Here is a 17,372-nt window from a genome sequence, read left to right as displayed (position 1 = left end):
GGGTGGGGGCCCGAAACCGATTTGGTAATTTTAACATGGGATTTGATAATTTAACTGAGTTTTCCATGGGTCCAGACCCCTCCTCCACCCCTCTAGATCCGCACTTGTTACATAATTAAATATCACTGGCCTGGACGCTTCAGAAAATAAGTATTCCATGGATCACAACATTCGTCGAAAATTGGTTTGCAGAGAAACCGATTTATGTTGAAAAAATTGTGTCCAATCTCTCTAGATATGACTTACAATAATTTATATTCTCATGAATTAACATGCATTATTTAATTTAATATGATTATATGTTTAAATGGGAAAAATACACGATATATAAACCTCTCCGTATTCACATGAATAAAATACTCAAATATGCAACATTGCACGAAACGTCCTTTATTGGTAAAATCATATAGAGTACATGTTGATGTACATGACTGTATATATATTGTACAGATCAACACAATCTTCTGAGCTGTCGGCGATAATATTAGCAGTACATATATAAGACCGTCACTGACTTCCCGGGGAATATAGGGTGACAAAATAGCCCAATCAGCGGAACAGCTTTCCCGCGTCCTTGATGTAGAATCCGGTGTTGGAGAATGAACAAATGAATGGAAGGTAGGCTACTTGTGTTAATTAACTCTTTAGAGAGTTGTCATCAATATTTTTTCTGAAAAAAAAATATGCAGCACTTAAAATTGTTTAGAGTAAACATGTCTATACTTTATATAATGAAAAAATAAATATAGCAACATGAAATATGTTTACATAAGAATTGATTCAGGTGGTCGATCTCCAAATTTGTTGCTATGGCACTGTTTCCATTTAAACGAAGAATCGTATACATGTATATATGTGTATATGCATGTAACAAAACGTCGGCCATTCTTGTAAGAACCATACGTAATTATCCATAATGAAAATTGAATGAATTAATACGATTTGACAAAGCAAATAATTTTAATGATATGTTTGCTGATATGTATAATCGCTATAGGCTAGCCATCTAAAGAAAACATATTTGCTTAAATAGTTTACCTGTTTTGCCGTTGATAATCAAGCTTCGTTTTGCTGTTTTGTTTATTTTCATTAGAAACTGCAATTATGAACACACAAAGACTATATTTCATCTATGTCCACGCAATCTTAAATTTATATTTTTTACGAATGCACAGGCGTGTGATTTTTAAATTCATTTTGTAAAAAAAAAAAACTCTGTATGGCATCGTCGGTGACCCACGTGTGATTCACATCGATTCTCACCATCATCACCAAACTTGTGGACTCACAACCGTGGTTTGCGACGATGTCTGTATGTTAACTCATCTTAAATTGTGAAAAGAAGCACAGCGCACTTGCGATTTCGCCTCAAATATAGCGATTTTGCAAACTTTAGGCATTTTCAATATTACACAATATTTAGTTGAAACATATTAAAAGAAACGCAAATTACATAATTACCAGAGTCTTAATTTTCTCACACGACATCATTAAAATCTTTAGGTTTTGTTAGGGATATATAGGAAAATATTTAGTATGCAATAAAAAGTTGGATATTCGACTATTTGAACCACTTCAAACCAAAGAATCCGACTAAAATTATGTTCTACATGTATACAACTGAATTAATTTTGGTTTAAAGGGACTTGGACACGATTTGACTAAAAATTTTCAAATTTTATTTTTCCATTTTCAATGTTTATACTGATAAATATAGAAGTTTATGATGATATGTCAAAATTTGAAAGTCAAATATCATGTTATAAGCAAGATACAGAGTTCATAATTCTTTGTTTTGTAAACAAAGCTCGAATATTGTCATTTTTTACATGTGTTGTATTAGTGTAAGTTTCAATCAAATGTATCTTTCTTTTGTTGATAATAGTAATTATGAAGATATTGAATTAGTTTAAATTATTTTTTTTACAATTCATTTTATCTACGAAAAGGTAATTCTCTACATTACATTTTTTGTAAACAACTATAAGACTCGAGCTTTGTTTAGATAACAACCAATTCTTACCTCTGTATCTCGCTTGTAACTTGACTTTAACATTCAATATTTTGGTCAATCATTTCAAATGCACCAGTTAATCATTTTATACTTAAATTTTTGATCTCAAATCGTATCCAAGTCCCTTTAACGTGGACTTCGTATTAAAAAAATTGACAAATATTTCAATTCGTGACTTTTCTAATACAATTATATATAATATAGCCGCATATATTAAAAAGGCAGAAGCGAAAGTGTTATATATGGCATGCGCGGATCCAGAAATTTTTTCCAGGGGGGGTCCGAAGGATAATTGTGTTTGCCAGGGGGGGTCCGAGGCATATTTTCGCGATAATTTTACTATGTAAATTTAATAAATTTTCATTTTCCAGGGGGGGGGGGGGGGTCGGGACCCCCCCGACCCCCCCCCCCTCTAGATCCGCGCATGCGTGGCCTATAGTATACTAATTAATAGGTAACGCGTAGGACTTTAGATTTTACGGTCATCAGATTTATTACACCAAGTAGTAAATATCTTCTTTTCACTTACACATGATAAGATTTAATAGAGAATTTTAATTAATTCTGAGTGTAAGCACATCTAAGTAAACAGATCTCTTCAATGCCACTGCATATTGCTGGAAGTTATATCACACGGTTCAAAATATCAACTGACTTTATACACAAGTAGTACATAGTTCTGAAAATTCATTTCTCGCTGCAGAGTTCCTGAATTTATGGCAAATCAGTGGTTACAGCCACCATTATAAAATAGGTTTCTAGGTTCAGAGATCATTTTGCGACGGGTACCTGTATCCATTTTTAGTAAAAGCTAGGTACTGATTTTTTTTTTAATTTTATACCAAACTTCTTGATCTTCTGCGATATTTTAAAAGAAGTAACAAGTAGATAATGGTAACCCACGTATTGAAGCGGCGGCAGATTTTTCAGAAATTTTGACAAGCTAAAAAAGATATATAAAATATTTTCACCAAGGCCAGGTGTATTGTGGAGCGCGCGCGTGTGTGAGTAAAATAGGAAAAAAACTTAATAAAGTCCATGCAGTGACCTTTCCGTCATAATTTTTTTTCTATATGTACATGTATGTAAAAAAAAGTTAGTTTCCAGAAGTGGGTGGAGCCCCCCCCCCCCCCCCCCCCTCTTCTACCCCCAGCGACCCCTTCCCCCTTGCTACGTGCTCAATGCAAGGATAGTTTTGAACATAAGCTGTAAGTTTTGCCGGGGGTAATAAATTTCAGTTCACACCATGCATGAATATTCTTGATGAATTAAACTTCATTTAGAATTGAATACACATGCACGAGTTGATTATAATAACGAGTATGTTTAAAATAAATCAATTCTTTACAAAATTTCTTTATTAACGCCTGACATTCAGTTCACCTTAGGATGTACACGACCCTTTCATCCGTGTTTACATTCGTCTATTTTTATCATTTTTTTTATTCTCGCAATTTGATTGGCTGAAAGAATCGCGTGAAAAAATAGCCAGATACAACATTCTGAATAATACGCACACGTGTTAGTTGTTATATTTAAATGACTGGGATTTTGCAGAAGGTAAGGTTCTCTTGTTGAAAAAAAATGTATGTTTCAATATTCAAATACATTTATGTATATGTGTGTAAAATATAGATTAGATGCTTTGAATGTTATTTGACATATACAATATCTTGACTTTAATGATTTAAAATGAAAACATTTAAACTGTTAAAAATAGTGTACCTGTACAACAAGGAATGTTTGATCTAAAATTTTAGTCAAAATTTAATACCCCCTCAATTCTGACCGCAGTAAAATAAACATTATGCTGCGACGTATATATTAACACCATATTATAACTAAATGAAATATCCCAGTAAATACACGTATCTAGATGGTGGAAGCTTCCAAAAATTAATTAGAAAAAAAGAAAAGAAATTAAAGTGGCTGATGAAATGCAAGTTAATGCTATACGCGTGTCCTTTAGATTCAGTGCATGTTGTATTGATGGCCATTAAGTGGATTACACTCGTGTACCGGAGTGTGTTCATAGAACTTAAGAAGATCAACAAAGGAGTTTAATTGTACAAAATATCGAGGCACTAGCAAAATTATTCACATGTACATAATATTGTATAAGGAAGTCTGTTGTCAGGAATTTTCCCAATAAGCATATAAGGACAAAAATACACACGAGTACTTATATTGTTCAAAATGGGCTTATCCTCGGAAGTGGTTCAAAATATCTTCATGTTGCAGTAGATTTACAGCATGCAGAATATTTACTTTGAGAATTTGATAAATTTTAATTAATTCTCTAACAAATTCAGCGACCTTTCTATAGTAAGTACACATTTGACTGCGTTTCGAACATGAACCATTCAGCGGCTCTTTAGGTTCGAGTTTACCGGGTTCGATTCTATAACACGGGGTAAAAACGTACATACGTAAACATATAGTGTGTCTTACGACCAAGTACTGCAAGTTATGCAAGTGTGAATAACCAAACCGCAGATACATGTAAATACCAGAAGTAAGAGAACTACGTGTCTATTATATACAATGTGTCTGTTTGTATATATATTCCAGTATACATGTATATACATGTACATGTATAATCATTTTTGTTATAATATATATTACAATACTACATATGAATACACATAGCTGTTATGAATCGAAAACAAAAGCATTTCCCTATTTTCACGTGCGTTCTATACATGGGAGTCAGACAAATATGTGTTGCTATGAATAAGACTAAATGTATCTAACAGATATTAATACATGCATTTACGTACTTGTAGTACATGCAGATCGATTACAAAACTAACATCTAACTGTGGATCCCGGTTTGAATCTATGAATCTGTACATATAATTATATAATCTTTAAGTTAGCTCCATGTTAATATATTATACTAATTTTCAATTAAACGACAAACTTAATTGCTAGATAATAAAAGATGAAACATCAGAATCTATACGTCAGTGTTCCTGGGATTTATTGACGTCACAACGAACAGTTTAATGTAAAGGATAGCCCCAATCACATGGTGTAAAGAAAACCCACACAGGACTACCGCGAAGTAAATGCAATTTTTAAGAAATTATGGACTTTGGAATATGATCGAGTCCCGCTAAAACCTCAGTAATGAAATATTTTGCCTTAATTGGTTATAAGGACGTTTTGAAAGGAGTGACCATCCCTTGCAGAACTAGTCTTTACTGAAATAAATGATCGATGTTGATACAGAAATATGAAAGAGAAGCTTATATACTGTATACAGGAAAATATTTGCCCCTGTTTACTTTCACCCCTTTCGCCCTTTTTGTCAGCAGGCGAATTTAAAACTTGGCAAATTACATCGTTTCGAATGATCTTTCTTTATACAAATCTGGCCGAATTCAAGGTGGAGCGAAACTGTTAGCACAGGGCGAAAATAACCCTTTACAGCATACAGTTAATATACCGGTATTATACTAGAGCATACATTCATTAACAGATTTTTGAGGGGTCCCTTTCTTTTTGACAGAATGGCGCCAAGAAATGTTGTGGAGGAGCCAGTGCCCGCCCAAGGGTCCGTACCCCAGGAGGTGGAGGACTCTGAGCCCGAATTCAAAAGACCTCCCCAGAGGATAGTATGGAGGAACGTCGTCCTTATGTCTTCCCTTCACCTCGCCTCTCTGTATGCCCTGACCCTCATCCCAAGGTCCCACCCCCTCACCTGGCTCTGGAGTAAGCATCAAGTTAATGACATCATGCACATTGGCTGGAAAACTTATATTTTCAAATCTATAGACTTGTCAGTTTCCATTTCATGTGCTCACATACATTTTGTAACTTAACTAATTCATTATTTAACAGCTATGTTTTACTACATATTTTCTGCCCTGGGGATCACCGCCGGGGCACACCGGCTGTGGGCCCACAAGTCATACAAAGCCCGGGCCCAACTGCGCTTTCTGTTGGCGCTCATGAACTCTGCTGCTCTCCAGGTACGGCCATTTGTATTATTATACCCCCGCTCCGAAGGAGAGGGGGTATACTGTTTTACCCTTGTCTGTCTGTCTGTCCGTCTGTCCGTCCGTCCGTAACAAAAATTTCTGTCGCATTTTTCTCAGCAACTATTTATCGCAGATGCTTAAAATTTTTACACAGTGTTTGTTAAGGCATGCCATATCGTGGGATATATTTTTGTACTAATCGGACGTCAACTTCCTGTTAAATGACGACTTTGCTTATTTTTTAACCAAATTTTTCAAACAAATTTTCGTCAAAGATTTTTCAGCAACTTTTTATCGCAGATGCTTGAAATTTTTACACACTATTTGTTTAGGCATGCCATATTGTGGGATATATTTCTGTACCAATCGGATGCCAGCTTTCTGTTAAATGACGACTTTGTTTCTTTTTTAGCAAAAATTTTCAAACAAATTTTTGTCAAAGAATTCTCAGCAACTGTTTATCGCAGATGCTTGAAATTTTTACACAGTATTTGTATAGGCATGCTATATCGTGGGATGTATTTTTGTACCAATCGGACGTCAACTTCCTGTTTAATGAGTACTTTGTTTATTTTTAGCCAACATTTTCAAACAAATTTCCGTCAAAGATTTCTCAGCAACTATTTATCGCAGATGCTTGAAATTTTAACACACTATTTGTATAGGCATGCCATATTGTGGGATATATTTCTGTACCAATTGGATGCCAGCTTTCTGTTAAATGACGACTTTACTTATTTTGCATATTCACATCAGAGCGGGGGTATCACTAGTGAGTATTGGCTCACAGATATCTTGTTTGTATAGGAAAACAAGTGCATGCATTTTCCGATATTCACTTATATAAATGAAGTTCTGGTTTTAAATAATTTTTCAGAATGATATTTTGGATTGGTCACGTGACCATAGAGTTCATCACAAGTATTCCGAAACAGACGCAGACCCACACAACGCAAAGAGGGGGTTCTTTTTCGCACATGTTGGGTGGTTGCTGGTCAAAAAACACCCGGATGTGATGGAGAAAGGAAAAGGGCTCGATTTTTCTGATCTATATGCCGACAAAATTATTATGTTCCAGAGAAGGTATGCAATATTTTAATTGTATATAGATAACAGTTCAAATCTTGTGCCAAATCTAGGATCTATGTTATGTGCAACAAACAACAAAAACTGATTAATTGTAGTAACTAATTTTCACAAAAAGATGCGAACAATTTGAAAACTAACGATCCACCCTGTCCTTTTAGATTTTACCGCCCCCTGATCCTACTGATGTGTTTTGTGGTCCCTACTGTGGTGCCATGGTACTTCTGGGGAGAGTCCCTTTGGAATGCCTACTTCCTGTCAGCGTTGCTACGATACTGTCTTCTGCTAAACGCCACGTGGTCGGTGAACAGTTTTGCCCATTTATGGGGCAGGAAACCTTACGACAAAAGGATTAACCCGGCTGAGAACATTAGTGTGGTGCTGAGCGCGGTGGGTGAGGGGTTCCATAACTTTCACCACACTTTCCCTAGTGACTACGCTACCAGCGAGTATGGCTGGCACCTCAATATCACGACTGTGTTTATTAACTGTATGTACTATCTAGGACAGGCCTACGACATGAAAAAGACCCCGGACAGGGTGGTACAGATGAGGAAACAGCGCACGGGGGACGGAAGCTCGTAATTATGTGTTCATGGAATAATAAAAAAGCCCAGAAAACTATTTTAAACTACTCTTTTTTTCTTAATGAACTCATTATCAAATCAAATCTGTAAGGATTAAGACAAAAGAAACTTAAATACAGAAGTAAAATACCAAAACTTGTCATCGAATCCTACTGCGCATTTATGTATTGTATCATTATCCCCTATTGCAATAAATCAATGAACTACACTAAAACTGCGCACTATACTGCACTGATATCAACTGGTAAACATATACGTGTGTACATAAATGTTTTTGTATGTTTGACTTTGCCCCTATATCAAGGTGTATGACTGTACTCTGCTCATAAACATATTATTTGTGATAAGGTTCATCAGTTAAAAGAATTCAACGTGTATTAACATTTAAATATAAATAATTTACCTGTTATATTGGTCATATCGTTATGTTTAATACATACTGTTATTATACTATAGGAAATTAAATTACATTTACTAGTTTATCTTTCACACCACTCACCTCCAAACTCTATAGCAACCAAATTCTAATAAAACAACGACCTAACAGTTAATTAAACGTAGATATACAAGTAGATATAATTCAAGGGTACTGGAGATAATAATGCTAGCCACAATCTGTATTAGCTTCAAAAATGTAGCTCTCTCTGATTAAATAAGGAAACGGCTATATATATATATATATATATATATATATATATATATATATATATATACACACACACACACACACACACAATGTATATATACATGTATTATATTGCTGGTTTGTCCGCATGTCTTAGAAGTTCTGATACGTGCATAGACTGGTCCTCTGTCTCTATCGTACGAATGTATATCGGCATAGCCAGTCTAGGGTTCCCCGAGACATTTAAATATCGCGTTAGCGATAATATTTATCATCAGACAGGCATAGCCAGTCTAACAGGCACATGAGGCATAGCCATGTACATGAATAACGTGTATTCATTTTGTTTTTACTCAAAGCTTGTCTAGCTATCACTGAAATCAAAAATCTATGTAATAAAAATTTTATTCTTTTATGACCGAGGCAAGCAGGAAGAGTATTAATTCTATTAAAAGGAACATTGGTGAAATTCTTTACATCGAGAATGGGGAAACTCCGAAGGTATAAATAGAATCCGCCATAAAGCTAAGAGGCTAATAATATAACAAACCCAATTGGTGGGTGATGAGTAATGCAAGTCGGAAAAAACAGACACATGATTATGTCTGTTCATCTACGCATCAGAATCAGCTGGCCATGTACATATATTGGAGATTCTGAGATTTTATACTAGAACACCACACTATATATTAGAGGTAAGGTTTAATTTACTGCATTATACTACAACAACTTCAATTTGTGAATTATGAATTGCGTTTTATCTGAGTCGTTCGTATAGAGATCTGATAATAACCGCTGCATCAACTCTCGGTCTTAAAGGCAGTGGACACGCGTGTATACATATATCGTTTTAAAAGTCTTCTCGTTATCAAACATACTTCTTATGATAAGAAATTCACGAAATTTTGACACAGTCAAATGGATCATATTACCATATGATTCTGTCAGTTTAATCAAATTTGACCTTTTTGTTTTTGCATAATTAAAGGTCAGGTCAAGGTCACTTCCTTTTTCCTCGACGTAAAAGATGATAAAAATAAGTGTAGCTCTTTGTAGTTCAGTAGACATTTGTTTATGATATGAAGATTCTATTATTTAATGAAATGATAGAATATCATAATGTATCAGCTTATACTACTAAATTGGAATAAAAATTTGATATCTTGTAGCCCGCATTTCCTCTTATTTTCTTAAATTTTGAAGAAATTTTGATCATTTTTTATTGTTATACTTTCCTGTTATACTGAAATCTGATTGGTTTAGACGCAGTTCATAATCTGTTCTATTACCCTCAGCGTTAGCAACGCACTTAGCAACGGGTAACATTACGAATTGTTACATGCGCGAAAATCGTGCGCGTACGGTTCGCCTTAGAATTCACGTTATTCCTATCTTAAAGCAGTGATGTTTTCTTTAAAATTAAGACATTCAGTATAACAAAATAAATAGTTACCCCCCCCCCCCCAAACAGGCACTATTTATATAATGCTTCCTATATGCTGTCAACCGACGCGAAGCGGAGGCTGACAATGGTTTTCGAGGGGTGTCAAATTCAACTGTTATCCTCCGAAAACGGGCACTATTTATTTTATTATACTGAATGTCTTAATTTAAGAGATATTTTTTTTTACTGCTTTTATATAGAAATGACGTGAATTCCACGGCGAACCGTAAGTGCATAATTTACGCGCTTGTAACAATTCGTTGTGTTACCCGTTGCTAAGTGTGTTGCTTACGCTGAATGTAATAGAACGGATTATCAACTGCGGCTAAACCAATCAGATTTCAGTATTTAACATGAAAGTATTATAATAATAAAATATTTCTAATTTTTGTGTATTATGAAGACTTTATATAAAGAAAAGCTAATGTATTGACCATTTGATAAGAGAGAAAAACTGATTTCAGTGATTTTTTCACAAAAAAACAATGTATAGAATGGGCGCTTTAAAAGGTTTATAAAAATGTAATTTGATAGGCAAATCATATTTTAAAAACATATTCTGAAACCCAAGTATCATATCATTAGTGCACATTAGTAAATCAAAGTACTGACGGGAGTTGATTTTTTCGATTATTATTTATTTTAAAATCAATGATATGTAATTTTGCTTTGCAAGTAGTTTATAATCCTACGCCAATATTACGCCAAAAATATAGTCCTTGTTAGATTCTAAACATCGATTACTTTTTCTATGCCAAGTTGTATGATAGTAAAAAATATAGAAAAATATACATTTTTGATTTCCTATCATCTTCATTTACTGAACAATTAATCACGATAACCAGAAAAGACTCCTTCCTTAACAGATTAATATTTTACTGCCTTAAAATATCGCTATGTTGTTGGATCTGATATAAAATAAAATACGAGTCGTACAACGATACCAGGCAGTGTTATACATGGACTTTGATTTATAAATGTATAAATTTCTTTAAAAATTGATACGCTAACGAAGGGAATGCCCACAATCATCCCCATTCATAATTTAATATGAATCAATTGAGACTATTTTCTGAAATAAGATAAAAACTCGCTGAACCCATAATATATAATGCGTAGTTTTGTGAACTTCAATCTCATCGGGGAAATGCGATCAAATTGCTAGCTATTCCGGTCAGCAATCGATAGACGTTGCCTGCATGCATTGAAGAAGATGACCGTTTTTGCACCATACATTGTATCACACACACATTTAGCTAGTGCCCAGGCAGCTCAAAAGCTGAAATAGATGATTCAGAGGAAACGCACTTTGGACTCTGATTGAAGCATCTTTTAATTGGTTCATTAAGAACCTGCACATGATCTCTTCATCCTCGTTCTTTTAATAGGACTGGAAAAGGATGCAATTGATTTAGTAAAGTCCACATATAAAGTACTCTGTGCAAAATCCGCGTCCTAGGAACGTATTTCGTATGCAGGTTCATTACTGCATGAACTCTCCAACGGGCCAAGAGGTCATATTTCTGACATCACATTGATAATTCGTTATGGGATATTATAATATTATATGTACTAGTAGTTCGATTACAGCCAAAATACATGTATGTGGCCTTCTCTCATCTAATTAAGAAACCCTTAGACTTGAATCCAGAGAAGAACTTGCCGAAGCGTTCCTGATTTCTAAAAATTCTTAAGCCGTTATAGTTTTCTGCAATCTAATTAAAATTAGATGTTTGATCCGCTCGCTTACTCGCTACACAAAGCGAGTAAGCGAGCGGATCAAACATCTAATTTTAATTAGATTGAGTTTTCTGAATTTTGTATTCTCGGCAATCATTTCGGTCTCTATGTTTTGGCGGTGTGTGGGTAGGACGCGGTCTGTTTAAAATATATATATATATATATATATATATATATATATATATATATATATATATATATATATATATATATATATATATATATATATATATATATATATATATATATATATATATATATATATATACACACACACACATGTATATACTAGTATATATTATATGTGGAAGCCTTTTCTGCAAACGAGTGCATTTTTTGGACCATATACTACTCTGGACGAGTAAGCAAATATGCATTTCCAGACCTAAAATCTGGAAAAGACGAACGTGCTGTACATGTATATAATATAACCTGACTGTTAACCTATCTATTTTCTGTAATAATTTTGTCAGATTTTTAGAGGATGCAGGAAGAAATCCATTGGTTCCTTTATGTAGCATTGCGTGCAATGAACTCCATATTTTCTGATATAGTTGTCATGTCCGCTTTCGTTGCATCTAAATCGATATAATGATTCGGAGCATCCATGAGCAGAAGTAATTCTCGCCTGTATAGTCACAGCGTGGATGTACTTCCGTACGATATGTATAACTAATCGCGCTGTCATTAAGGCAAGGCAAGGTTTATGTTAGATTGCATCATCAACATCAGGGGACTACTGACGGTCTGTCCCGATTAATGACGTAAGCTTGTGAAATGTAGTGCATAACAGGTGAAAATCATTCAGGTATATGAAATCATTTGGCAAAGTCAATCAGTATAAAATGTCAGCGTATATCAAAGGAGGGGGGGGGGGAGGCTTGATTTTGAATAGGCCTTATCGTTCATAAAAAGGACAAGAGCCTGAATTGAAAAATTAAGAACTTTTTATTGAAGATATAGCTGTTTTATTCATCTTTATTATTGATTAATGATAATGGAGTCATAATGTGTAAACAATTGCGGGTTTTATAACTTTTATTGATTAATTATTCTTATATATTTATTTATAAATTAATAGTTATCCACCAACATATTGCAATATGTCAACGTCGCTCATTGTGATAGGCGGAGTGTCTACTATTCTTTTTGGTTGAGAGAGTGAACACCGCGCCCGAATGTTGAAATGCATTGCAAACGTTCATATAACATTTGAAAAACATTTTTATTTGGAAATTTGCTCAACATGTACATGTGTAATATAAAAGTGCATTGTCTGAAACATTGACAAATGTACATGTATACATTTATATACATGTACTTCTTATTAATCGGGTTTGTTTTATTAATTTAATCTATAAACATTACAGCATAATCTCTCTGTGCTAGCGCTATTTTTATGCATGTGACATTATGAATATTATGTAATTTTGGTCTGTATCTAAAGAGTTACATATAAATAAATATTTTCAAATTAATCTTATAAAAAAAAAATATTAAAAATATCTTACAAGCAAAGAAATAGAAAGAAAAATGCCGCATATGGTTCAAAAAGAATTGTTGACAAGCCGCCGCCTATCACAATGAGCTCGTTGGCACATTACAATATGTTGGTGGATAATTATTAGTTTGACATATTAAATATACAAAAATAATTAATCAATAAAAGTTATAAAACCCGCAATTATTTACACATTATGACTCCATTATTATAAATCAATAATAAAGATGAATAAAACAGCTATCTTAAATAAAAAGTTCTTAATTTAGGATGGACTTAATACCCTCCATACCTGAAACTTTTCAATTTAGAACAAATGATGAAGATCAAAGCATATTTAAAGCTGTATGGCTTGATTTTAAAACATATATACCTGTCGTGTTTACAGAATTGTACATTTATACTTTAAACAATGCCTACAAACCACACATTTAAAATATTTTAATTACGACTGAAAATCGTATGTATATTTAATGCTCCAATTAGGGGATATCTAACGCCATGTACGACCCTGTTCTTTATCACAATTGAATTTCACGATCTCTTTTTTCCACTCATAATTAATTTTACCAAGAATTATCTTCATGTATATGTAATAATGAAAGGTTTAACAGATTCGTAACATTTAAACTATTTTGTTTTACCAGGCCTACAAGAAAAAAAGTACATTTTTTGTCAAATTCCTGTAATAAAGTTATATAATCTTTACCTGAAATTAGGTATGGGGTATATTTCTTCTATTATGAGAAAAATAAATAAATAACGGCTGGTACCTGTGCTGTAAACGACAAACATTGTGAACACGGATATAACCGTTCCTTACTTCTTGATTCTTGATTCTGTGACGCATTGACTTAATTTACGTCATATCCTGTAATGTTTATTTCAATTTTTATGAAACTTTTGCAGACCATGGCTCCGAGAAATGCAATGGAGGCAGAAGAACAGCCATCTAGAGGAACAACAGAGATCTTGGATTCAGTTGAACCCATCAAACAACCAACCGTTCGGATCGTCTGGAGAAACGTCATTCTGATGGCTCTTTTACACTTCGGAGCGATTTATGCTCTGACGCTAATCCCTAAATCACATCCACTGACATGGCTATGGTGTAAGCGCATGGTCTTGATACACCCACACTGAACAACTTAATTTCTTGTCAAATTGCATTTAAACGTCTCTGCTACTATAGTACTAGCCTACCAGTTAAAGTAATGAATTTACCTGAGTCAATTTTCAAGATCATTCATTTGGAATAGAGAGAAAAAAAAATTGATCAATATAACGTTAACGTTATTATTAAGTATAATAGATTTTGGGAAATGAATAGTGCTATACGTGTGGCATGTCAAACGTCGCAATATTTGGTGTTTTCTTTTCCATTTGTATTTTATGTTTTGTGTAATTTATTGTCTGAATTTGATAGATGCATTAAAGTTTGATTTAGTTGTCCACAAACAATTTTCCATTTTATTGATTGTTGTTCCTATTTTCTGGTTCGTTGTTCATTTGTTTCATTATTTACATGTATACTTTTTAATAATTTTGTCAAACGTTCCCCCCTGTTTTTGTGTTATCGTATTGTTTAAGATATGATTGATCAAATCGTCCTTTTTATATGCTTCTCATTTTCCATTATAGTATTTAAAGATTGGACATTGTTAGTCACATACTGTAGTCATTATCATGCATACATTTGGGAAACCGTTAAACAGTTACAAAACAAACATGAAACATTAATAACTGTACAGAATTATTAAAAAGCATGTAAATAGAAATTTATCGAATTCAAATGGGCTTTATCAAGTATTGCTTCGTGTGGTATGCCATACTTTAATACGAATTGTGCGTATAATAATATTTACCTCTTCTACATTTCAGAGGAGGAAAATGTTCAAATCTACTCAATTCAGTAGGGCTTTTGAGACTTGCCACAAGGATGAACTAGTAGACATAGGGCGCTTTCCATTAACGTTGGCAACGTCACAATGATCCAACGAGGACGATTGCAGCTTAAAACTTATACTTATCTTAAAATTTGATCCAGAAAGTTTGGCTAGTTGCAGTTTAAATGTATTTCAATGTAGAAGGACAAACTGTAGTTTTAGAAATACTGGTTTTGTAGAACATGATAACCTCGACGCCATTTTGTGTCCTAATCGGCAACGGTATATTGCGTTGCCATAATCGCTCGCTGGCGACGCGCGTTCCAGCAATCGGCAACGAAGGCAACACCGGCATATCCGGCGATTCCAGTTAAATGGAAAGCACCCATATAGTCGTAAGGCGACCCCTTTGTATCCTGGTCTTTATCTTAGAAGTCAAGGTCGAATTAGTGGGGGTTTTCTCAGTCAGTTCGCACGTTATATTTACAAAGTGGCACCTGTTGCAATGTTACGCCTGATAACTTTTTCACAAAACACATAAGTAAGACCACAGTCAAGTAAGGAATTAATAAAAACGAAGAAATTGATGTTTTGTTATGTATTGTGAATTTTTTTTCTAGAAACTTGCAGTTTTTTCATCAGCTCATCTCCTATTGCCTCTTTCTTTTCAGCCCTTGTGTACTACCTGTTTGCAGCCCTGGGGATCACCGCCGGAGCGCACCGGCTGTGGGCACACAAGTCGTACAAAGCCCGGGCCCCACTGCGCTGTCTGTTGGCGCTCATGAATGCTGCAGCATTTCAGGTTGGTCGATGCTAATTTTATGTTCTTTTTTGCGTTTCGAGAAAGACAGACAGGGGATGGCGGGCGTCTTATGACGTATCATAGACTATTATTATTTAACATTTTTTTCCCATTTTAATACTTATAATTTTTATGCATAAGTTTATTTTGGTGTTTATATAAATACATGTATTTGCATTGTATTCTTAAATTCCTTTTTAGAATGACATTTTTGATTGGTCACGTGATCATAGAGTCCACCATAAATACTCGGAAACAGATGCAGACCCACACAACGCCAAGAGGGGTTTTTTTTTTGCACATGTCGGGTGGCTGCTGGTCAAAAAACACCCGGATGTGAGGGAAAAAGGAAAAGGCTTGGATTTCTCAGATCTATATGCGGACAAAATCGTCATGTTGCAAAAAAGGTATTGCTTAATTGGTATATCTCAGCAGTCCATATAAGTGTACTTAGATAATGATCTTATTATATAACTATTTAAGAAATGAACTCAATGTCCTCCCAAGTTATACAAGTATAACATGGGTTGCACGTTGATATTGGGTTCACTCCATATCATATATTTTTCTGTAACTTCTGTACTATACAAATTGACCGCGTTTTACTTTTAAAATTGATTAGTACGTTTTTGACGTTGATGCATTGTTACGTGCAAATCAGGTTATACAAATTTAACGTCATGTCAGCAGGGAAGATGGAAATAAAATTAGTGGACAATATTCCATATAGTTACTAGCTTAACAGCGATAAACAGCAATATTGCTTGTTAAGTTTGAATATCCCTTGGCGACATGCCATATTTGGTTGTGTTTTAACCGATGTACGTGTTGTTTATTCCAGGTTCTACCTTCCTCTGATGGTGACGTTTTGTTTTGTGATACCAACGGTCGTTCCCTGTGTCTTCTGGGGAGAATCGCTTTGGAACGCCTACTTTATCGCCGCCATATTACGCTATTGCGTCGGACTAAATGCCACGTGGTCGGTGAACAGTTTTGCCCATTTATGGGGCATGAAACCTTATGACAAAAGGATTAACCCGGCTGAGAACATAAGTGTGGTGCTGAGCGCGGTGGGTGAGGGGTTCCATAACTTTCACCATACCTTCCCTAGTGACTACGCTACCAGCGAGTATGGCTGGCACCTCAATATCACGACTGTGTTTATTAACTGTATGTACTATCTAGGACAAGCCTACGACATGAAAAAGACCCCGGACAGGGTGGTACAGATGAGGAAACAGCGCACGGGGGACGGAAGCTTGTAAACATTCCGTGAATTTCTCTGAATAATATTTATTGCCAAACATTGTTTCCTGTTCAATATTTTGCTTAACTTTTTCAAAGTGATAGAAAATGGATTGAATTAGTATTAATATAGAAAATCAATGCAAAAGAGACGTATCTTGTTGTCTGACTGTGATAGCAGTCACAGTTAATAGGTGCTTGGTGTATTGTTATTAAAGTTTTCAATAAATAAATCTTGTTTTTGATATTTCAGACGATTTGTTGTGATTCAGTTTATCATGTCGGTGCGTTTGTTGTGGTACATTGTACGTCAATGAAGAAACTACGCAGGGCTTTTACTTTTGAATGATAACGTTTTGTTCTGTTTTTGAATGCAACATGAATCATGTTCAAAGTATCTATTTCTGTAGTGAATCTTATCAATATCATAATTTGTTTTTCTGTAATTCTAACTCG

The 17,372-nt window shown here is 34.5% G+C and overlaps 2 protein-coding genes across 3 annotated transcripts; both read left to right on the top strand.

The window, feature by feature from the left end:
* The first annotated feature begins 492 nt into the window (after positions 1-492).
* LOC105346129 (acyl-CoA desaturase) lies at positions 493-7,708 on the top strand. 2 transcript variants are annotated; one of them, XM_011454602.4, is made up of 5 exons: positions 493-618; positions 5,529-5,731; positions 5,861-5,991; positions 6,878-7,083; positions 7,248-7,708. In XM_011454602.4, the coding sequence occupies exons 1-5, from the start codon at positions 608-610 to the stop codon at positions 7,669-7,671; spliced, it is 975 nt and encodes a 324-aa protein (XP_011452904.2). In that variant the 5' UTR covers positions 493-607; the 3' UTR covers positions 7,672-7,708. The 2 variants fall into 2 exon arrangements, with proteins under 2 accessions (XP_011452904.2, XP_011452906.2); XM_011454604.4 differs by lacking the exon at positions 493-618 and adding an exon at positions 3,481-3,574.
* Positions 7,709-8,853: 1,145 nt separating this feature from the next.
* Positions 8,854-17,168, top strand: LOC105335417 (acyl-CoA desaturase). The gene is made up of 5 exons (XM_066066553.1): positions 8,854-8,993; positions 13,893-14,094; positions 15,541-15,671; positions 15,873-16,078; positions 16,513-17,168. Exons 2-5 carry the CDS (start codon positions 13,896-13,898, stop codon positions 16,934-16,936), a joined length of 960 nt encoding a protein of 319 aa, XP_065922625.1. The 5' UTR covers positions 8,854-8,993; positions 13,893-13,895; the 3' UTR covers positions 16,937-17,168.
* Positions 17,169-17,372: the final 204 nt, after the last annotated feature.

The sequence above is a fragment of the Magallana gigas genome, chromosome 7 (genome assembly GCF_963853765.1).
Source record: "Magallana gigas chromosome 7, xbMagGiga1.1, whole genome shotgun sequence".
Taxonomy (NCBI): Eukaryota; Metazoa; Mollusca; class Bivalvia; order Ostreida; family Ostreidae; genus Magallana; species Magallana gigas.
The sequence above is the reverse complement of the archived record's forward strand: the minus strand, read 5'-3'. Positions and strand labels throughout refer to the sequence as shown.

Excerpts from the sequence above, each read along its gene's own strand:
- LOC105346129 (XM_011454602.4), top strand. Across the intron at positions 5,992-6,877 it reads TGAACTCTGCTGCTCTCCAG|AATGATATTTTGGATTGGTC; the intron begins GTACGGCCATTT and ends ATAATTTTTCAG. Across the intron at positions 7,084-7,247 it reads ATTATTATGTTCCAGAGAAG|ATTTTACCGCCCCCTGATCC; the intron begins GTATGCAATATT and ends CTGTCCTTTTAG.
- LOC105335417 (XM_066066553.1), top strand. The coding sequence starts at position 13,896 with ATGGCTCCGAGAAATGCAATGGAGGCAGAAGAACAGCCATCTAGAGGA. Across the intron at positions 14,095-15,540 it reads TCCACTGACATGGCTATGGT|CCCTTGTGTACTACCTGTTT; the intron begins GTAAGCGCATGG and ends CTTTCTTTTCAG. Across the intron at positions 16,079-16,512 it reads ATCGTCATGTTGCAAAAAAG|GTTCTACCTTCCTCTGATGG; the intron begins GTATTGCTTAAT and ends TGTTTATTCCAG.